General features: G+C 49.7%; 1 protein-coding gene across 3 annotated transcripts in view; it reads left to right on the top strand.

Annotated features, from left to right (window-relative positions):
• Positions 1 to 14,063, top strand: part of LMO1 (LIM domain only 1) — a 39,757-nt gene extending 25,694 nt beyond the window's left edge. For 2 of the 3 annotated variants that reach the window (XM_081281698.1, XM_081281697.1), the window contains 3 exons: positions 8,854 to 9,067; positions 12,049 to 12,174; positions 13,668 to 14,063. In XM_081281698.1, coding sequence (XP_081137824.1) covers positions 8,854 to 9,067; positions 12,049 to 12,174; positions 13,668 to 13,773 — 446 coding nt within the window. In that variant the 3' untranslated portion in view covers positions 13,774 to 14,063. Of the gene's footprint in view, positions 1 to 4,730; positions 4,768 to 8,853; positions 9,068 to 12,048; positions 12,175 to 13,667 lie in introns of those variants that run through there. The other variant, XM_081281699.1, reaches the window with a different exon arrangement.
• Positions 14,064 to 16,894: the final 2,831 nt, after the last annotated feature.

The following is a 16,894-nucleotide window of genomic DNA, read 5'->3' as shown; positions in this document are numbered from 1 at the left end:
CTTAGTTTTTGTCCCCTTGTCACCTTGCTGGCCACACCTAGAAACCCTTTAAAGATCTCACAGCAGCCACAACTTTTGAAGGACCAGTAGGTGAGCAGAAACAACCTGTGGCCCTCCCACCTGCAGAACATGAAATGAGTGCTCTGCATGGACAGCCATTCCTCCCGGTCGGAACCTCCATGCTCTAAGCATGCGGCACCCCCACCCTCAGCGTCTTCCAGCATCCAGGCTGCACTGGAGAACAATTCAGCCTCCTCCTTCACACTGGCTGTTCAGGGAGGCAGCAGGGCAGGCTTGAATGAGAACGGGAGCCTGAGGTCCAGGATTTCATTGTCACCCTGCAGTCTTTGAGCTGTGTGACTTTGGATAAGGGCCCCACCCTTTTTAGTCCTCTTGTTTTCTCATCTGTGAAATGTGGGTAATCACTTAATACCTCAGAGTTCATATGAGGATTCGCTGAAATAATTGAGCCCAGCAGCTGGCCCAGGAAATGCTGAGTAGATGGTGGGTTTTATGAATAGGTATCCAGAGTTCTGTCTGAGAGGGTCTCCATCTTAGTTCTATTTATAATTGAAGTATAATGTATAAAAAATCCAAGTCTCAAATGTTCCTTCCATTCAATGAGTTTTTACACATGTGTAAACCTGTTTAAACAGTGGGTTTCCTCATATCTCCTCTCAGGTTATAATGTAGTCCCCTTCCCTTCAAGTAAGCATTATTCTGACATCACATCAGTCTTTCCTGTTTGGCAAGTGCATATAAATGGAACTATATAGTATGTACCTTTTGTGTCTGGCTCCTTTCATTTAACTCTATGTTGTCTGATTCAACCATGTAGTGTGTGTTAATAATCCATTCTTTTTTATTGCTGCATAGTATTCAATTGCATCAGTAAACCATAATTTGTTATCTGTTTCTATGACTGAACATTCATATTGTTTTCAGTTTGGAGCTATTATTAGAAAAAAATCTTCTATGAACATTCCTTTATCCATTTTGGTAGCTATAAGCTCTCATTTCTGTTGGGCATATACCTAGGAATAGAAATATTGGGCCGTAAAATATATATAATTTTTTTAGGTGATTGTTTTAAACTATTATGTCAAATTCTATTATAAGTATTTTTGTACCTATTATTTAAATTAATCTTCAAAATGATCTTTCAAAATAGGCTGTTCTCATTTGTGGGTGAGTAAATTGAGGCAAAATTAGGAAGCGACAGAGCCAAAATTCAAGCTGAGGCCATGTGTCCGTAGGGCCCGTGGTCCATAAGTGTATACTACCTGCCTCTTGTGACTCCCCTTAGGGGAAGCACCAGAGTCAAAGGTGCCAGTCCCTCCACTGAGCAGACCACCACTCTGTGAGCCAAGTCCAGCCTCCCAGACTTCCTTTCCCTACCCCAGTGGGGGGCTGGAGGCCATGGGACCCCCCACTTCCCTCCCTCATCCGACCCAGTAAACAGCCTCCTGTGAATGGGTGCGTAGAGGAGGCAGTAATAAGCGTGAGCGAGGTGGCTGTGGCCACGCGTTTCAACAGTTGTTCTCGTTGGCTTTTGATTCCAAATGAGTAGGAAATGCTATTAGTTCAGGCCTTGCCTGCCACATGGCAAGACCCAGGATAGGAGTGCAGCGAGACGAGAAATTGTGGAGATAAAACTGGTGTGAAATGGAGGCCTTCTCACAAGGCTGGATGTGTCCGTGCGAAATGAAGTTGCTTCTGAGAAAACGAGATTTAAAGAGATTCTGCAGAATTAGATTACACTTTCAAATTTCCTTATTAAAGGGGATTGATGCTCAGGAGCAGGCTGCCTGTTGGGAGCCTGCTCTGTAGTTCCAGGTCTAGGTGTGGCCCTGGGCAGGCAGAGGACCTTGCCATTGGCAGGGACCCAGAACTCTCAAGCCCATTACCCCCAAACCCTTGCAGCTGAGGTGGATGTGAGGCTTTTGGACTGAATTCTGGGCAATCTCCGAGGCTCTATGTGGATCCACCTGGGTGAATCCAAGGGGCTCATTGTCTTCCATTTCCTTCTATTTCTAGGCCACTTGGAGGTTTGTTAAAATCAGAGCTTTATTTTTAGCTGTGATCCCCTTTTTTGGAGCTGTAGACTTTTAAGACAGGAAACATCTCCATGACAGCCCATGCAGGTGTGTGCATCTGTGCCAAGGTGTATATTTATGTGAATATACCAAATGCATGCTTGTACACACCATGCACGTGCATGCTTGGAATGCATGGACGTATATTTTTGTGTAACTTACTGAGCACCTAGTATATGCCAGCATTTGTCTGGGCACTGGAATAAAACTATTGTGGGGTGAAAAAACAGACACAGTTTCTCCTTGTGTGCTCCTTTTGTACCTGTGTGATCACACATACATGGGTAAGTATTTGTGTGCTCTGTGCATGTGTACTGTGGCTGTATGACCCACAGCTGCATACCTTCCTGTGTCTCCTAGTCTCTATAAAGTCTCCTGTTTGCGTCTCTAAGCATCTCAGCATACAGCCTTGCCACCTAGCAGATGAGTCAGGCGATTGGGCCCAGGAGACAGATTGCCAGGGTTCAAACTGCAGCTGTCTTCTACGAACTGTGACAAGTTATGAACTTCTCATGGCTCATTGTTAAAATGTTACCTATTTCATAAGGCAGCTATGAACAAAGCCCTTAGAAGCTGAACACTGGTGGGTACTCAATCAGCATCTTCTCCCTGCAGGTTGCTCAGCCCAGGCTCCGTCTCTGTCTCAGGGGTCAGAGGCATTGCTTGTGGTGAGGAAGGGGAGCCCCAGAACTGCAATGAGCAGTTGTGTTGTGCTCTGTGAGCTCTGAGCAGGGCCTGCAACTGAGTCTCCTCATCCCAGGCCAGGGAAGACTGGGCACTGGTATGGAACCAGGACTGAGGTACATTGAGGGATTATAAGAAATACCAACGCTATACCTGCCCGTGTCCCCAGGGGTCTCCCCACACCTCCGGAGGGACCTCCTGAGTTGCCCTCTGAGCTGCCACAGACACCACTTCACACTTGAGTGATTACTAGGCCAACCTGCTGAATGGAGAGGGCTGACTTTATGCACACACATGCACTGACCACTAGACTGTCCTTTGGGTGGTACCAGATTCTAACCAGTGCCTCTGTGATTTTTAACCACAGTGGCACATTCAGATCAGTTTATCACTTTGCAAAATAAATATCCCTCACTATTTTGGAGATTTGAGATGGAGCTGTGACTGGGGTTGTCCTCCCCTGAGTGCTAAATGGGGTAACACTCATTAGAGCTAACTTTACTGTCAGGCTCGGTTAGTCCTAAGGATGTCACATACATTAACTCCTTTATAGCTAATGGTAACTCTGTAACTATGGTTTTCCTATCCATTTTAGCAAAAAGACAACTGAGGCACATGGTTAATTAAGGTCATCTGGATAAAAGTATCAGCCAAACCCAAATTGAGGGATATTTCATACAATAACTGGCCTATAGGGTTCAAACATACCTATGTTTGAAGGCAAGGCATAGAAATTCTTCCATGTTTAAGTAGACAACTGAACACCATGTGTGACCCAAAACTTTGCCATAAAAAATATTATTGGGCCAGGCATAGTGGGGCACACCTGTAATCCCAGCTACTCAGGAGTCTGAGGCAGGAGGATCACAAACTCAAGGCCAGCCTGGGCAACTTAGCAAGATCATGTCTCTAAATATATAAATAGGGCTAGGATTGTAGCTCAGTGGTAGAGCAGCCCTGGGTTCAATCCCCAGTACCAGAAAAAAAAAATGTTATTGGGAGCATTGTTGAAATCAGAATAAGATTTGTAGTTAGATGGGAATATTACTTGGATGATAATTTCCTGGGTTTGATTATTGTGTTGTGATTATGCAAAATATTTACTTCCCAAAGTATTCTGGTAGAGAGCCTCTCAAATGATTTGGGAGGAAATTATAGATAGGTAGAAAGAAAGAGGAAGATAAAGCAACTGTGATGAAAGGTTTACATTTAGGGAATCTGGGTGAAGGGGACACAGAATTCTTTCTACTGTTCTTGCAATTTTTCTGAAAGTTTGAAATTATGTCAAGATAAAAAAAAAAGCAGGGGGCTGGGGTTGTGGCTCAGTGGTAGAGCGCTTGCCTAGCATGCATGAGGCACTGGGTTTGATCCTCAGCACCACATTAATATAAAATAAAGATATTGTATTCACCTAAAATTTAAAAATACATTTTTTAAAAAAGCAGGAATAAAAAGCCAAGCAGGGATGGCATTCCCTGGGTGGAGCTGGTGCCAACCTCTGAGCTGTGGTCACAGGGTGGTGACTCCTTCTTGCCTCTCTACAGTCTGTGTGGAAAGGGACTGTATGGTCCCATTCCCCAGAAAGGTGATGGGGTCTGCTCCAGGGCCACTGCTCTCTCAGGTCTGAACTTTTAGCCTGGGCCCTCATTGACCCTGACCTTTGGGTAAGGGAGGTCATGGACAGGACAGAGGCATTTCTTCCTGGAGCAGTGGCGAGTGCAGGCCTGGAACAGGAGCAAACGAGAGCCACTTGTGGGATAGAAAGGACAGCGTTCCAGGATTTTGCCAGGAGTCAGTCCAGCAGTGCCAAGCAGGACGCACTGGCATGTGGGAGGGTTCCCAGATGCCCAGTAGAGTCCTCACTGCTGGCCGCAGTGGTCCCTGGCAGGGGAGGCACAGAGCATGGCCTGGAATGACCTGGAGCTGGGAGGAATAGACACACTGGTGGAAGACTGGCCTTGGAGGAGCTCACTGGTGGACAGTGGGAGTAAGTAACAGCAACAAATGCCACTGGCCAAGCTGGAGGTACCACTGGGCTTGGGAGCCCACAGGCTTGGCCTCTGAAAAAGTCCACATGCTGGGCCTGCGGGGCAGCCTGGGCTGTGCTAGGTGGATAGGCATTGCCAAGGCCTGGAGTCTGCCCTGGCAGGAAACTCTGGAGGTCCGTGTAAAAAGAGCTTCTCTCCTAACTGGAGCAAGAATGCAGGTGAGGCACAATGACCTCTGGCAGTCCCTGCCCATCACCCAGCTGTCTGGCTTTGTCCCAGATTACCCACTGAGGGTAAGTGTCTGGCAGCCGATGAGTCAGACCAGGAGGCTGTCCCTGTAGTCCGGCTGCCTCTCTCCAGCTGCCCTGCCACCACCCCACTCTGATAGAGGTAGGGGTTGTAGTTTGACTAGTTTCCCCTTAAATGTTGTTCCCCCTATACCCTAAAATTTAGGGGTGACCCACAGGCCCAGTGAACTGGTTACTTTGCTGAATGCCGTGTGAGCGCCTGAGCCTGTGCCCAGGCGTGTGTGTCCGCACAAACATCATCCATTGTAAAAATATCAGTGTTTTCATGGGTGAGTAGTAATTACTGGGTAATGCTTTAAAACCTTTCCTGAAGGAGCGCAAAGCTGTTTTTTTCTGAAGTCAGGAGTACATTAAAAGGATTACCATGTAGATTTGATTTTTAGATAACACTAAAATGGATCCCAAATGGACTTCGGCAAAGGGATGCTATCTCCTTAATGGAAAGTGCATGGCCTGAGGCTTAGCTTCCAGAGCCAGGCAGGGAGGGAGGGAGGGAAGAAGGGTCTGCAGGGGGCAGGCTGGCCCGCTGGGTGGGGGGCTGGGAGGCAGGACATGGAGTGAGAGCCTGGACCCTCTGGGTAGCATCCCCCTCCATTTGGGAAGTCAGAGACTGAAGATGCTCCCCCGCTCAAAGTTCTTCACCTTCCTGGGAGCATTTTTGAGTCTCCTGGACTAGCCCAGTGGAGCAAGCCACATGCGGTGCTCCCTAAGGACCAAAGAAAGACTCCCTTGTCTTGTGTGACTCCCAGAGCTCTTCCATCCTCAGTGGGAAACAAAGGATTGTTTCAGTTTTCCTTCCTGGGAAGGCAAGGGAACTGAGGCCCAGGAAGACCAGACACCAGCTTTGGACCACCTGGCCAGAAGCTGCAGATATGGAGTCCAGTCCAGGTCCATCCAAAGGCACACTCTGGGACCAGCTTCTCCCAGGACCTTGGCCTTTCCAAGCAGATAAATCTCAAGGGTCCCTCATTGCTCTGGCCTTGGTGTTTCATGTCATGGGGCACATGGGACGCTTTGGCAGAAGCCACACAGCTTCTATTAGAGTTCTGCAGTGCGTAGGAAACCAGAGTTCTGCACACCACAGGAGGGGAGCCCACACTTTCTAGATAACTTGCATGTGGCAAACCTGCCTAGGCACAAGCAGGGAGAGAAGGAACCAAGAACAGCTTATGGATTGCTGCTCAGGAATTCCATGTGCTCTTCTAGGTGTCACACCCCAGAGTGTTAGGATGACAGCTGAGCCAGCTGGCTCTGCAGCCAGGCATGCTGGAGCCTGAACTTGGAAGGTCAATCTGCCCAGAGAGAAGAAGGAGTAGGACAGATTCTTCTAGTGCTGGAGTCTCCACTGGTCCCCTTAATTTGGGGGTATACTTTAGTGGGCTGGGGTATCTCCTGAGGAGATAAAGACATCCACCTGCCAATAATCACACAAATAAAGAACCCTGTCAGGGGCTCTGATGCAGGGAGGAGCCAGGCCTGCTGCAAGCCCAGGTGAACAAGGAGGACATCAGCCTTACAGGTACTCAAGATAGAGATTAGAGTTAATATTTACATGCAGAGCTGTGCTGGCTGGGTACTCCCTCGACAGGTGTCAGGGACAAAAGTCCCACTCTTTGAACCCTAGGCCTTCCCTAAATCCAGCCATTTTTAACGTCTCCCTTATTTTCCTATACCTTATCTATCCCTATAGGTAAGGCCCTGGAGCCTCATAGGACCCTCAGCTCTTAGGGGACTTGCTCTATGGGATCCTCAAGAGCTCTGTGACAGGGACAGTCTGGACCCTACCAGAGGAGATATAGGCAAGCCTGAGGACAGCATCATCCTGAGCCCCATCACTCTCTCAGACCAATTAACCTTTAGAGCTGCATTAAGGAAATTAAGCAGCAAAACTTCCCAGCTAACAGACTGGCCCTGGGGGCATTAGAGAAGGGAGGAGAGAGAAGCCTGCGGTGTCTACTCCCTGCCCTCACCTGCCCGCTGTTCCTGCAGCAGGCCTGGCTCTCTCCCTGCAGAGAAGGCTGCTCTGGCCCAAGGGCCAACCCCTTCTGCTATAGAAGTCTGAGGATATAGCTGGGCTGAAAAAGAGCATAAGAAAGGGAAAGAGTTGCAGGGCCAGCTTGATGCAACTTACCCTGGCCCCCTCTAGCCATCTGGGCCTCAGTTTCTCCATCTGTAGAATAAGAGCATATGACTGGAAGAACTGAGGACCTTCTGACTGACATCTGTAGATTCTGAGACTGAGACCCCTTGATGACTGACTGTCCCCTGAAGCTTGAGGAAAGCCATGCTTGAAGAGGGAAAGAAAAGGGGAATTGGCCTAGCACCCCCAGGTGGGGGCAGGTGCAAGGCCAGGAATGGGAGTGATAACCAGGGGACAGGAGCTGAACTCTTGCCCTGGAGAGAGCAGTGGTCTTTTGGAGACTCCAGGCCTTGTTGGAAAGGTGGGGAGGCAGGCAGGGGAGGCTCCTTCAACTCCTCCATCCAGCTGTGCCTTTGTCAGGGAAGGCACCTGCCTCCACCCCACCCCTGCTTTCAGGAGGGGTGGATTGTCAGGCAGTTCTCACAGGCACCTTACCGGCAAAGTCACAGGCCAGGTTCCTGAGAACCCCCACATTTCCCTCCCAGCCTTCAAGGCCCCAAGGCTCCAAACATCCCTCTCAGGTGAGGGCAAGTAGATATTTGACTCTGGCTGAAGCATCCTAAGGAGACCCCCAGAGGGTCCCACCTCTCTGCAGGCACTAGGACTCCAGAAGCTTCTGTTCCTTCTTGGGAGTGTCCCAGGAGTCTCTCACTGGGTTAGTCAGCTTTTTGTCATTGCTGTGATCAAAATATCTGAAAAGAGCAACTCAGAGGAGGAAGTTTATTTTGGACTCACAGTTTTAGAGGTTCAGTCCGTGGTTGGCCAACTCTATTACTCTGGGCCCAAGATGAGGCAGAACAACATGGTGGAAGGGTCTGGTGCAGGAAAGTGCTCAGCTCATGGCTGCTAGGAAGCAGAGAGTAAAAGAGAGGAGCTAGGGACAAGATATAGTCCCCAAGGACATGCTTCCAGTGACCTACTTGCTCCAACCATGCCCCACCTGCCTATAGTTACTACCTATTCAAATTATTAATCCATCAAGTGGATTGATCTACTGATGAGGTTACAGCTCTCACAATCCAGTCTTTTCACCTCTGAACATTGCTACATTGCCTAACACATGAGCTCTTTGGGGAGTATTTTAATCATGCTCAATTTCTTCCTGACACTCCCACAGTTCTGCACTTGTAGACCAAGAGGTTTAGCCTGACTAGATTGGAATGGTCAATTCACATTGTCCATTGCACAGTGAGGAACAACAAGTCGGCAAGAAAGATCTGGGAATTCTAATGGACCCTATTCCTAGGCCTGTGGCTAGAAGTCCATGAGATGGTGGCTGTGTGCAGAGGGCTTTCAGCCTCTCCAGATCACACTGCACAGGGGCAGTGGCCAGGAAGAGGAGGAGTGGCTCATTAAGGCCAGAAAGGAGGCTGTGTGTGCCCTGGAGCAGAGCAGACTCGACTCGGGGCTCGCTGTTGCTGCTTGCAGCCTCTTCACAGGGCCAGGAAGCGGGCCAGGCCATGCTGCTCCTAGGGCAGGATCCAGAGCCAGGAGAGAAAGTTACCACAGAGAAAATAGAAAGTGAGGGCTCCTGGGAGCCCCAAACCTAGCAGAAGCAGCAGAAAGAAGCAGCAAATTCCCCATTCCCAGAGCCACAAGCCAGTCCTGTGTCCACCTGTTTTTCTGTCCATCCACAGGCGTGCCGATGCTCTCCGTCCAGCCCAAAGGGAAACAGAAGGGCTGTGCAGGCTGTAACCGCAAAATCAAGGACCGCTACCTGCTGAAGGCACTGGACAAGTACTGGCACGAAGACTGCCTCAAGTGTGCCTGCTGTGACTGCCGCCTGGGCGAGGTGGGCTCCACCCTCTACACCAAGGCCAATCTCATCCTGTGCCGTCGTGACTATCTGAGGTGGGCCCCTTCACAGAGCCTCCCCAGCCCCGAACTGCTTGGAGAGCACCCCCATCTTTCCAGGTCCAGCGTGACTCTGCCACAGCTCTAGCCATAGCACCCCTGGGCACAGCCCATTCTTCACTGCCTCACCCCTGCCCTGCATCTCCCAGATGCCCCAGGAGCCACCTGAGGGTTGGCCCATATCTTTAACTCCTTGGACTTGGGGCCAGCTTGGTCCAGGCAGGCCTTTGTAGCAACTTCCCAAGGACACCAGCCTGGCTCCAGCCCTTGCCAGGTGTTTCTGACACACCTCTTCTTGGAATCTGGGAGGGGACACCTCAGAGGGGTTTTGAGGAGCAGGTGGGGAAGCTCAGGCTTGCCTGGGCCTTCCTTTCTGATGGAGTCTCCTGCCCATCTCTCTCCCAGTGCCCAACTCCCTCCCTTTCCAGGTGGTGCTTGGGATTAGGTATCCCATCTGCCTTGGAGCCTGGCAGGTAGCCTTGCATACCCTAGGACAAGCTAATGCTAGAACTTAAAGACCTGGGTTTGAACCAGCTCTGAACCTTTGTCTTCTAGCTTTCTGGGGTAGGGAGGTCAGTTTATTTCCCTGTGAAGTGGTGAAAAGAATCCTGCTTCCTTGCCTTGCATTCCTCAGAGCTCTAACACCCCCTCCCCACAACCTGGATCTCATCCCCTGGGGCTGTGTCCCCCAATTAACTCTCCCTCAGGTCATTTATGACATCAGCAAGGCTGGAAGGAGGCCACAAAGCAGGGGCCTTGGCTGAGACCCAGCACCTGCATTTGGCTCTGTCACAGACTGCTGGATGGTGGCCGGGCCTTGTAGGGAAGGAAGGCCCATCGCATTAATTAACAGGTTGGGACAAGGGCTGTGGGGCTCCTATACTAAAATCAGGGCAAGTTGGAACAGGGTGGGGTTATCAGTGGAAGCTCCCCTACTTCCCTGAAGAGGCTGAGATTTACCTGTCTGTACTTTTTCTTCTAACTCCTGCCTTTTGCAGGAGTTTAAGAAGATGATGCAATGAAACAGGATCTGTGGCTTAGTGCTCTTGGCTGGGGCTGGAGTGAAGAGGCTGAGGCCAGGAGGAGGGGTAAAGGATGCTCCTAGGAATCACCCCCCTTGGGGACCTAGAAAGGGCCTTCAAGTCTGGAGGTATAGGGTATCCACCTGGGCAGCTGAACCTACCATGCCAGGGAGAGGTGGAAGACCATCCAAAGGACTTTTAGAGGGAGGACCAACGAGCTTGATGTGCTTGTCAGGAGAACCAAAGAGCCTGTATTATTCTGACAGCTTCCAGGAGCTGAAAGATCTTTTTCCTGCACTCTGGAATGACACAGAATGACTTTGGGGGCCAGTAGACCAGTGGGCCAGGGTGGGGTGTGACTTTCTTGAGCTGCTCAGCCAAAGGTATGGCTGTCCTGAGCCTGCCCCTCTGCAGCAACCACTCCTTGGGTTGGTAGCAGGAAGGCCCCTGTTGGCAGGCAAATGCTGTGACACAGCCTTTGTCTGCCTTTATCTGAGCCACCAGGCAGCTCAGGCTGATGAATAATGGAACCAAGCTCATCTGCAGGCGCCTGAGCTTGAGCTGGACAAATCAGGGATTATTGGGGCCTCCTGCCTGCCTTTCAGCCCCCTTGCCTCACTTGGGGCTTGTCCTGCCTCTATGCAGAAGAGAAGCAAGGAGGAACTTGGTTGGCTCAGACCATTGGAGCATCCAGCCATGGATTGGCCTGCCTGGGGAGGAAGTGAATGAAGTTTCTCTCCCTAGAGCTCTACAGCCAGCAATTGAGGAGAGGTGCCAACCTCAAGGAGGCCATTGTGCTACATGCCCTTGGAACATCTTCTGGGCATCAGTTCTGATCTAGATGCATCTTTAGAAAGAATCATCTGGTCCAGCATTCCGGTTTTACAGAAGTATAAACTGAGGTTCAGAGAAAGAAAGGGAGACTTGGGCAAGTAACACAATTCACTGCAGGAAAAGGATTTAATCAAGCCCTATAATTTTAAAGGTGGGGAGGCTGCATCATATAGTGGTATAGAGAACCTCCCTCCCCCTAGATCCAGGCCATGTGACCTTGGCAAGTTGTTTACTTCCCTAGGACTCATTCTTCTTCTTCCTTTTTTCCCCTTTCTTTTTTCTTTCTTTCCTTCTCCTCCTTCTCCTCCTTCTCCTTCTCCTTCTCCTTTCTTCTTTCACCAAGAATTAAATCCAGGGACACTTAACCACTGAGCCACATCCCCAGCCCTTTTTATTTTTTATTTCGAGACAAGGTTGCTTGGGACCTCACTAAGTTGCTGAGGCTGGGTTTGAACTTGTGATCCAACTGCTTCAGCCTCCCCAGCTGCTGAGATTATAAGCATGTGCCACTGGCTCATTTTTCTTATCTTGAAAATGGAGGTTAATACAAATATCCACCTTGCAGGGCTACTGTCAGGATCAAATGAGGTCATCTTTGTGAGCTTTTAGAGTGGTACCTGACCCATGAAAACCCCATCAGGTGTTTGCCAAATGAGTTGTGACTAGTTTATAACAACCCTGTGAGGAGTGTGTTTTGGTCTTTGTTTGACAGTTGTGGTAAACAAGGCTCAGAAAAGCTCAGGAGGATTCAGTGACATGCCTAAGGACATACAACCCTTGATGGGCAGACTGCCTCTTAAACTCAGGCTTGTGTGAGTCTGGAGCCTTTTCCCAGAGCCCATTCTAATGGTCTTCTGATGGCTCAAGGTGCTTGATGGACCCTAGTGGGAACCTGGGAGGGGTTTTGGGGGGCAGTATCAGCCAATCCCTATCCCCCTCCACAGTCTTGCTAGGAGTAGGGTGCCAATTTTTCAGCAAGATCCACATGATGATATTAGTTCATTTACCCTTTTCCCAGGCAAGCTGTGGCCCCCAGGCTGGGAGTGGCTCTGGTAGAGGCAGTTTCCCTATCCTCCAGCTCCTGGGAAAGCTTCTGAGTCCTCTGTGCTCTTTCTCTGGCAGGCTGTTTGGCACAACAGGAAACTGTGCTGCTTGCAGCAAGCTGATCCCAGCCTTCGAAATGGTGATGCGAGCCCGGGACAATGTGTATCACCTGGACTGCTTCGCCTGCCAGCTCTGCAACCAGAGGTGAGTGCTGGACCTGTAGCTGACCCAACATACTCCCCAGACCCCAGCCTGAGACATGCTGGGTGGGCCAGGAGTGCTGTGGAGGTGGGCATGCAAATGTGGGTTGTGCACATGTTGTGTGGCTGAGTATGCATGTTGTCATGAACACGCATGTGCGTGAGTTTTATGTATGCCTAAGCTTTGACGTGAAATGTGCATACCCCAATACTGGGTGTACACATGTGGCACATTTCTGTATGAATATAATGATAAGGTATGCATGAGTTTACTGTATATGCATAGTATGCATGTCTATGTCTATGTACAGTGGGTATATATGCATGGAATTAATATTCACATATGCATATATGTACATGTGTGTGTTTTTAGTCTGTGTGCAAGGGGTGTGTATGTACTGTGTGTACATAGATGAGTATGCCTGTGAATGTATTTCAAATGTTTATATATAGGGGTATGTGTACACAGTATCCTTATGTGTAAATACATGCATGTGAGTTTATGTACAGTCTAGACCTGCAGGGACTAGTCACTCATTCCTGATCCCACTCCTGTGAATCTGATTCTAGCCCCGCTGCTTTTGAGATTTTTGGGGGCCCTACTCAGTGCCCCATCCCTTGGGAAACCCTGGGTACTTAAAGAGCCAGAGCCCTTCACCCCTGACAGGGGCCTAGTACCAGAAAGCAGGCCCTCTTCTCAGGAGCCCCCAGATCAGGTAGGAATTCACAAGTATTCCCAGAGGGTGAGGTCCATAGGGACCTTCAGGGAACTCTGGTCTGGCTGGAGGCTCTGGCCAGACCCACCACTAGGAGGAGTTGGTGAAGTTATATCGCCACCTGGTGGTTTGACTGGGATCTGCTGGGACTGGGCCAGTGACCCTGGGGCTCAATTAAGTCCTCAGCCACCCTGGGGACATCTTGTGAAAGGCTGGGATCCCCCAATGTTTGTAAAGGGCTAGAGATTCATAGCATGGCCTCCCTTGGGTAGGAGAAGAAATGATAGAATAGGATATCCTAGAAGGATTTTCCAGGCAGCCTACAGATTTTATTTGAGGAAACATGCCCTCGACTAAGTCATCCTCCTAAGTAGGGGAGGGGAAACAGAGATAGAAAAACCAACTATTTTATCTGTACCTCCCTTTTCTATCTCCATCTCTCACCACCTCTCTTCTTTTTCTTTCTTTGGGCTCTCTTTCTCTCCCTTTCTTGGGATAAGTTACTTCTGTACCTCTCCACTCCCTATGCCCCCACACATGGGAGACCTGATGGTAGGAGACCTGTGGCCCCTCCTTGACTTGCCTGTCTGTCCTGCGTCCCACACCGCAGATCCTGGCTAAGGGTAATTAACTAGGCCTTCTGTGGGACTTTTCCCCTATAGAAAGTTCAAGGAGCAAACATATCCCAGGACCCCACCTCCTGCCTTCTGGGCCAGGCTGGGTCCTGTCACTCATTAGGATCCTTCCCATGGCTTCTCTCTCTTTTGCTTGGATTTTCTAGATTTTGCGTGGGAGACAAATTCTTCCTGAAGAACAACATGATCTTGTGTCAGATGGACTATGAGGAGGGGCAGCTCAATGGCACCTTTGAATCCCAGGTTCAGTAACGCCCGGCGCCTGGCCTCCAGGCCCATCTGTCTGTCTGCCATCCGCCTGGCAGGCTGGCCGGCAAGCCACTCTGCCAGCAAGGCTGGCCAGCCACTGACCTGCCGACATAGAACTTCTCCATCCTCAATGGGAGGATGGCACTTCCTCCACTGCTGCCGCCTGTCTGTGTGTGACCCCTTCTGGGGCTGGGGCTGGGCCTGTACAGTCTGTCTTCTGTATATAAATGGGAACATTTATTTTATGAGAAATGTAATGCGATTTTATTACTGGCGTGGATTAAACTTATGAATGTTTCCGGGGATGTTACTCTGTGTTGTTCACATGACTGACACAAACTTGGAGTCCCCTCCCCCTGGGTAGAGTATGGAGTGGACGGCCAGCATGTGCTATTGCCAAGCAGGGGGGTGGGGTGGCCTTAGGTGGAAGAAACTGGAAGGAATAACTCAGAGTCCCCCATCCCCAGCCACAGGCAAGAATTGGGGTGTTCCCCTTTGCTGAGAACATATATACCCTGGCTCTAAGCAGGCCTCTAAGAAGAAGGGCAAGATGATCCTGTGTTCCTGAGACCCCAGAAAGAGCACAGATGGAGACCTAGCTCTGATTTGCTCCACAGTAAGACCTTAAATCCTGAGCCTCCTATCATGGAAGTACCTTCCTACAACCCTTCTTCCCTTTCAGGATGACAGATGGTGTTTGTTGTCTTGGGCCTGACCTGGGGTCTTACTTTCTGCTCCTCAGTGAGTGAGACCAATTCTGTTTCCTTCCAACTTGGCGCATGCTGGCTGGAGACAGTCAGTCAGTCAGCAAACCTTAATCTACTTTGTCTCAACCCTATGCTGAGTGGGCTGGCAAAGCAAATCAGACACAGGTTGAATCATAGATGGGACACAGCCCCTGCCCTCTGAGGAGCTTGCTGTGGGACTAGAAAGCAAAGGCAGAGATGGAGAAAGCCAGAAAAACAAAGCACATCATGGTGAGGACAGAACACTGTAAAGACCTGGGACAGGCCAGTTCTTTCCAGCAGACACCACCACTTGCAATGACGCCAGAGAGTCAGAGACAGATGAGCCAATGGACACACTGTCAGGCAGACACACAGGTGCCGGCAAGGCAGGAAGACAGTTAAGCCAGCAGGCACTCAGCCCAGGCCAGAAGACAGCCAGACCTGCAGCAAAAAGGCAGACACCAGGGTGTTTTCCACCTTCCTGGCTGAGCCAGGCTCACCTTGAGCAACAGGGACACCAAGGGCCAGGCACAGAGCTTAGCACTGAGAAGCTATCATATCATTAAGAAGTATTAAAAAGAGAAATTCTAGTGCCTGGACAGGGAAAACTGTAGAATGGGCTCCCCACCCACCATCAGGCAGCTTGCTTTCTTTTTGCCCAGGGGCTATTTTCAGCCTGACCACTGCCGGAAGCTAAGGGTTGATATAGCAAGACTATGGCCTGAAGCTCTGCCTGCTCATGGGCAGGGAACTGGTTGGGCTGGGCTACACCCTCGAAGCACCCTGTCCCCAGGCCTACTCTTCCACTTTGAAGTTGGAGGACAGCTTGGCTCTCACGGGTGCTTGGAAAGTTATTGTTTTGAGGCCCAGTCCATGGGAAGGGATGGCTAGGGCCAGGGATCTTGTGGTAAAAGTTCTTAACTTTGGGGGCATCTGTCTTCTATAAAGGAGCTGCACCCATGTATATGCAAAAGAAGAGAGGCAAAGAGCCAGTCAGTCTGGCCGCCACAGTGGGTGTTTTTGTGTGATGTGGGTTTGATGTGGCTGTGGGACTAGGAAATTATCATATCCAATGATAATTATCATATGCAATGTAAATTTTTGAATGAGTTTGAGTTCATAGAGACATGAAGGACTGGAGTCCATAATGAGGTATTTTCTTGCTCTATTTGGAAGAACAAATTATTTCCCTGGATTATAGTAAAGCGCCCAGTGCCAGATCCTTCCTGGACCCATAGGTCTAGGATGACCATGCCCACCCCAAGACCCTAACTTTTAACTTAAGAGTTTGCTGCAGATAAAGTTGTAACACAAGTTAATTACATGGTTATGGAGAGATAACGGAGCCACTCGAATGCAGTTTCTGGGCAATTACAATTGTTTCCAACAGAGTTACCATATTGCAGCCATGAAATAACATGTCATTTTGCAGTAATTATGTAATTAACTTGTCTCACCACTCCAGGTTGCACAACAATTAATTCACTCACAATGAGATAGACTCAAACACAGGCAGGCAGGGTTTGAAAGCCCCCAGGAACAGAACTGGTCTTCTGAGAAGACCCTAGCCCCACACTGCCCACCCCAGACCCCATCGGGGAGCTTTCACTGCTCAACATGACGACATGGAACATGCCAAGCCCAGCATCCTTGACCCAATTATTGCTGTTTCACCACCCTCATACAGGAAATGGGGATGATCTGCTTCCCAGGCCAGCCACATGGCCCAGATCTACAATGTGAAGTATCGCACTTACATGATGAGCTGGGGTCACCGTCCTGGACTTTGTGAAGTCCTGATGGGGGAACCCCTCACCAGAAAGTCCTAGATCAGTCCAAAGATGCTTTGAAGAAAAAGCACATAAGCATTGATTGCATCAACCAACTGGTCTGAAACCAGTAGGAAGGCAGAGGGTTGGGAGAGAGCAGAGGCCACACTTTCTAGGTAGTAGGTTCAACAAGAGCAAAGCTGGAACACCTACTGGAGTCTAGAGATTATGCACCAGGGGAGGATTCACAACCTCTAAGGGTGACCTGGGCAAAGCCTGATCCTCACCCCTAGACACTGCTAGGAGAACCTTGGTTAAGTTTAGAGCATGAATTATTCTGAACTGGTTCTCCTTGGGACAGCATGCCACTGTGAATGATAAGGGGGAAGAGGAAAAGAAGAGCTGAATGAGAAGATCAGAAGCTGTAGCAACTGGATCCTGGAGCACATGGGTGGTGGAGATGTGGACAGGCATTGCATTACAGCTGTACACAAATCCCCTCTTCTCATAAACAGCCTATAGAACCCCATCTCCCCTCCCTAACCTCCTTGGTGGCCTGGTATCAGAAATACCATAACAGGGCACCTAAGCCCCATGGAATATGGTATCTGCTGTGTCCTCAGTCTT

The sequence above is a fragment of the Spermophilus citellus genome (assembly GCF_964194105.1).
Source record: "Spermophilus citellus genome assembly, chromosome: 2".
Lineage (NCBI taxonomy): Eukaryota > Metazoa > Chordata > Mammalia > Rodentia > Sciuridae > Spermophilus > Spermophilus citellus.
This window is presented reverse-complemented; position numbering and strand designations above follow the sequence as displayed.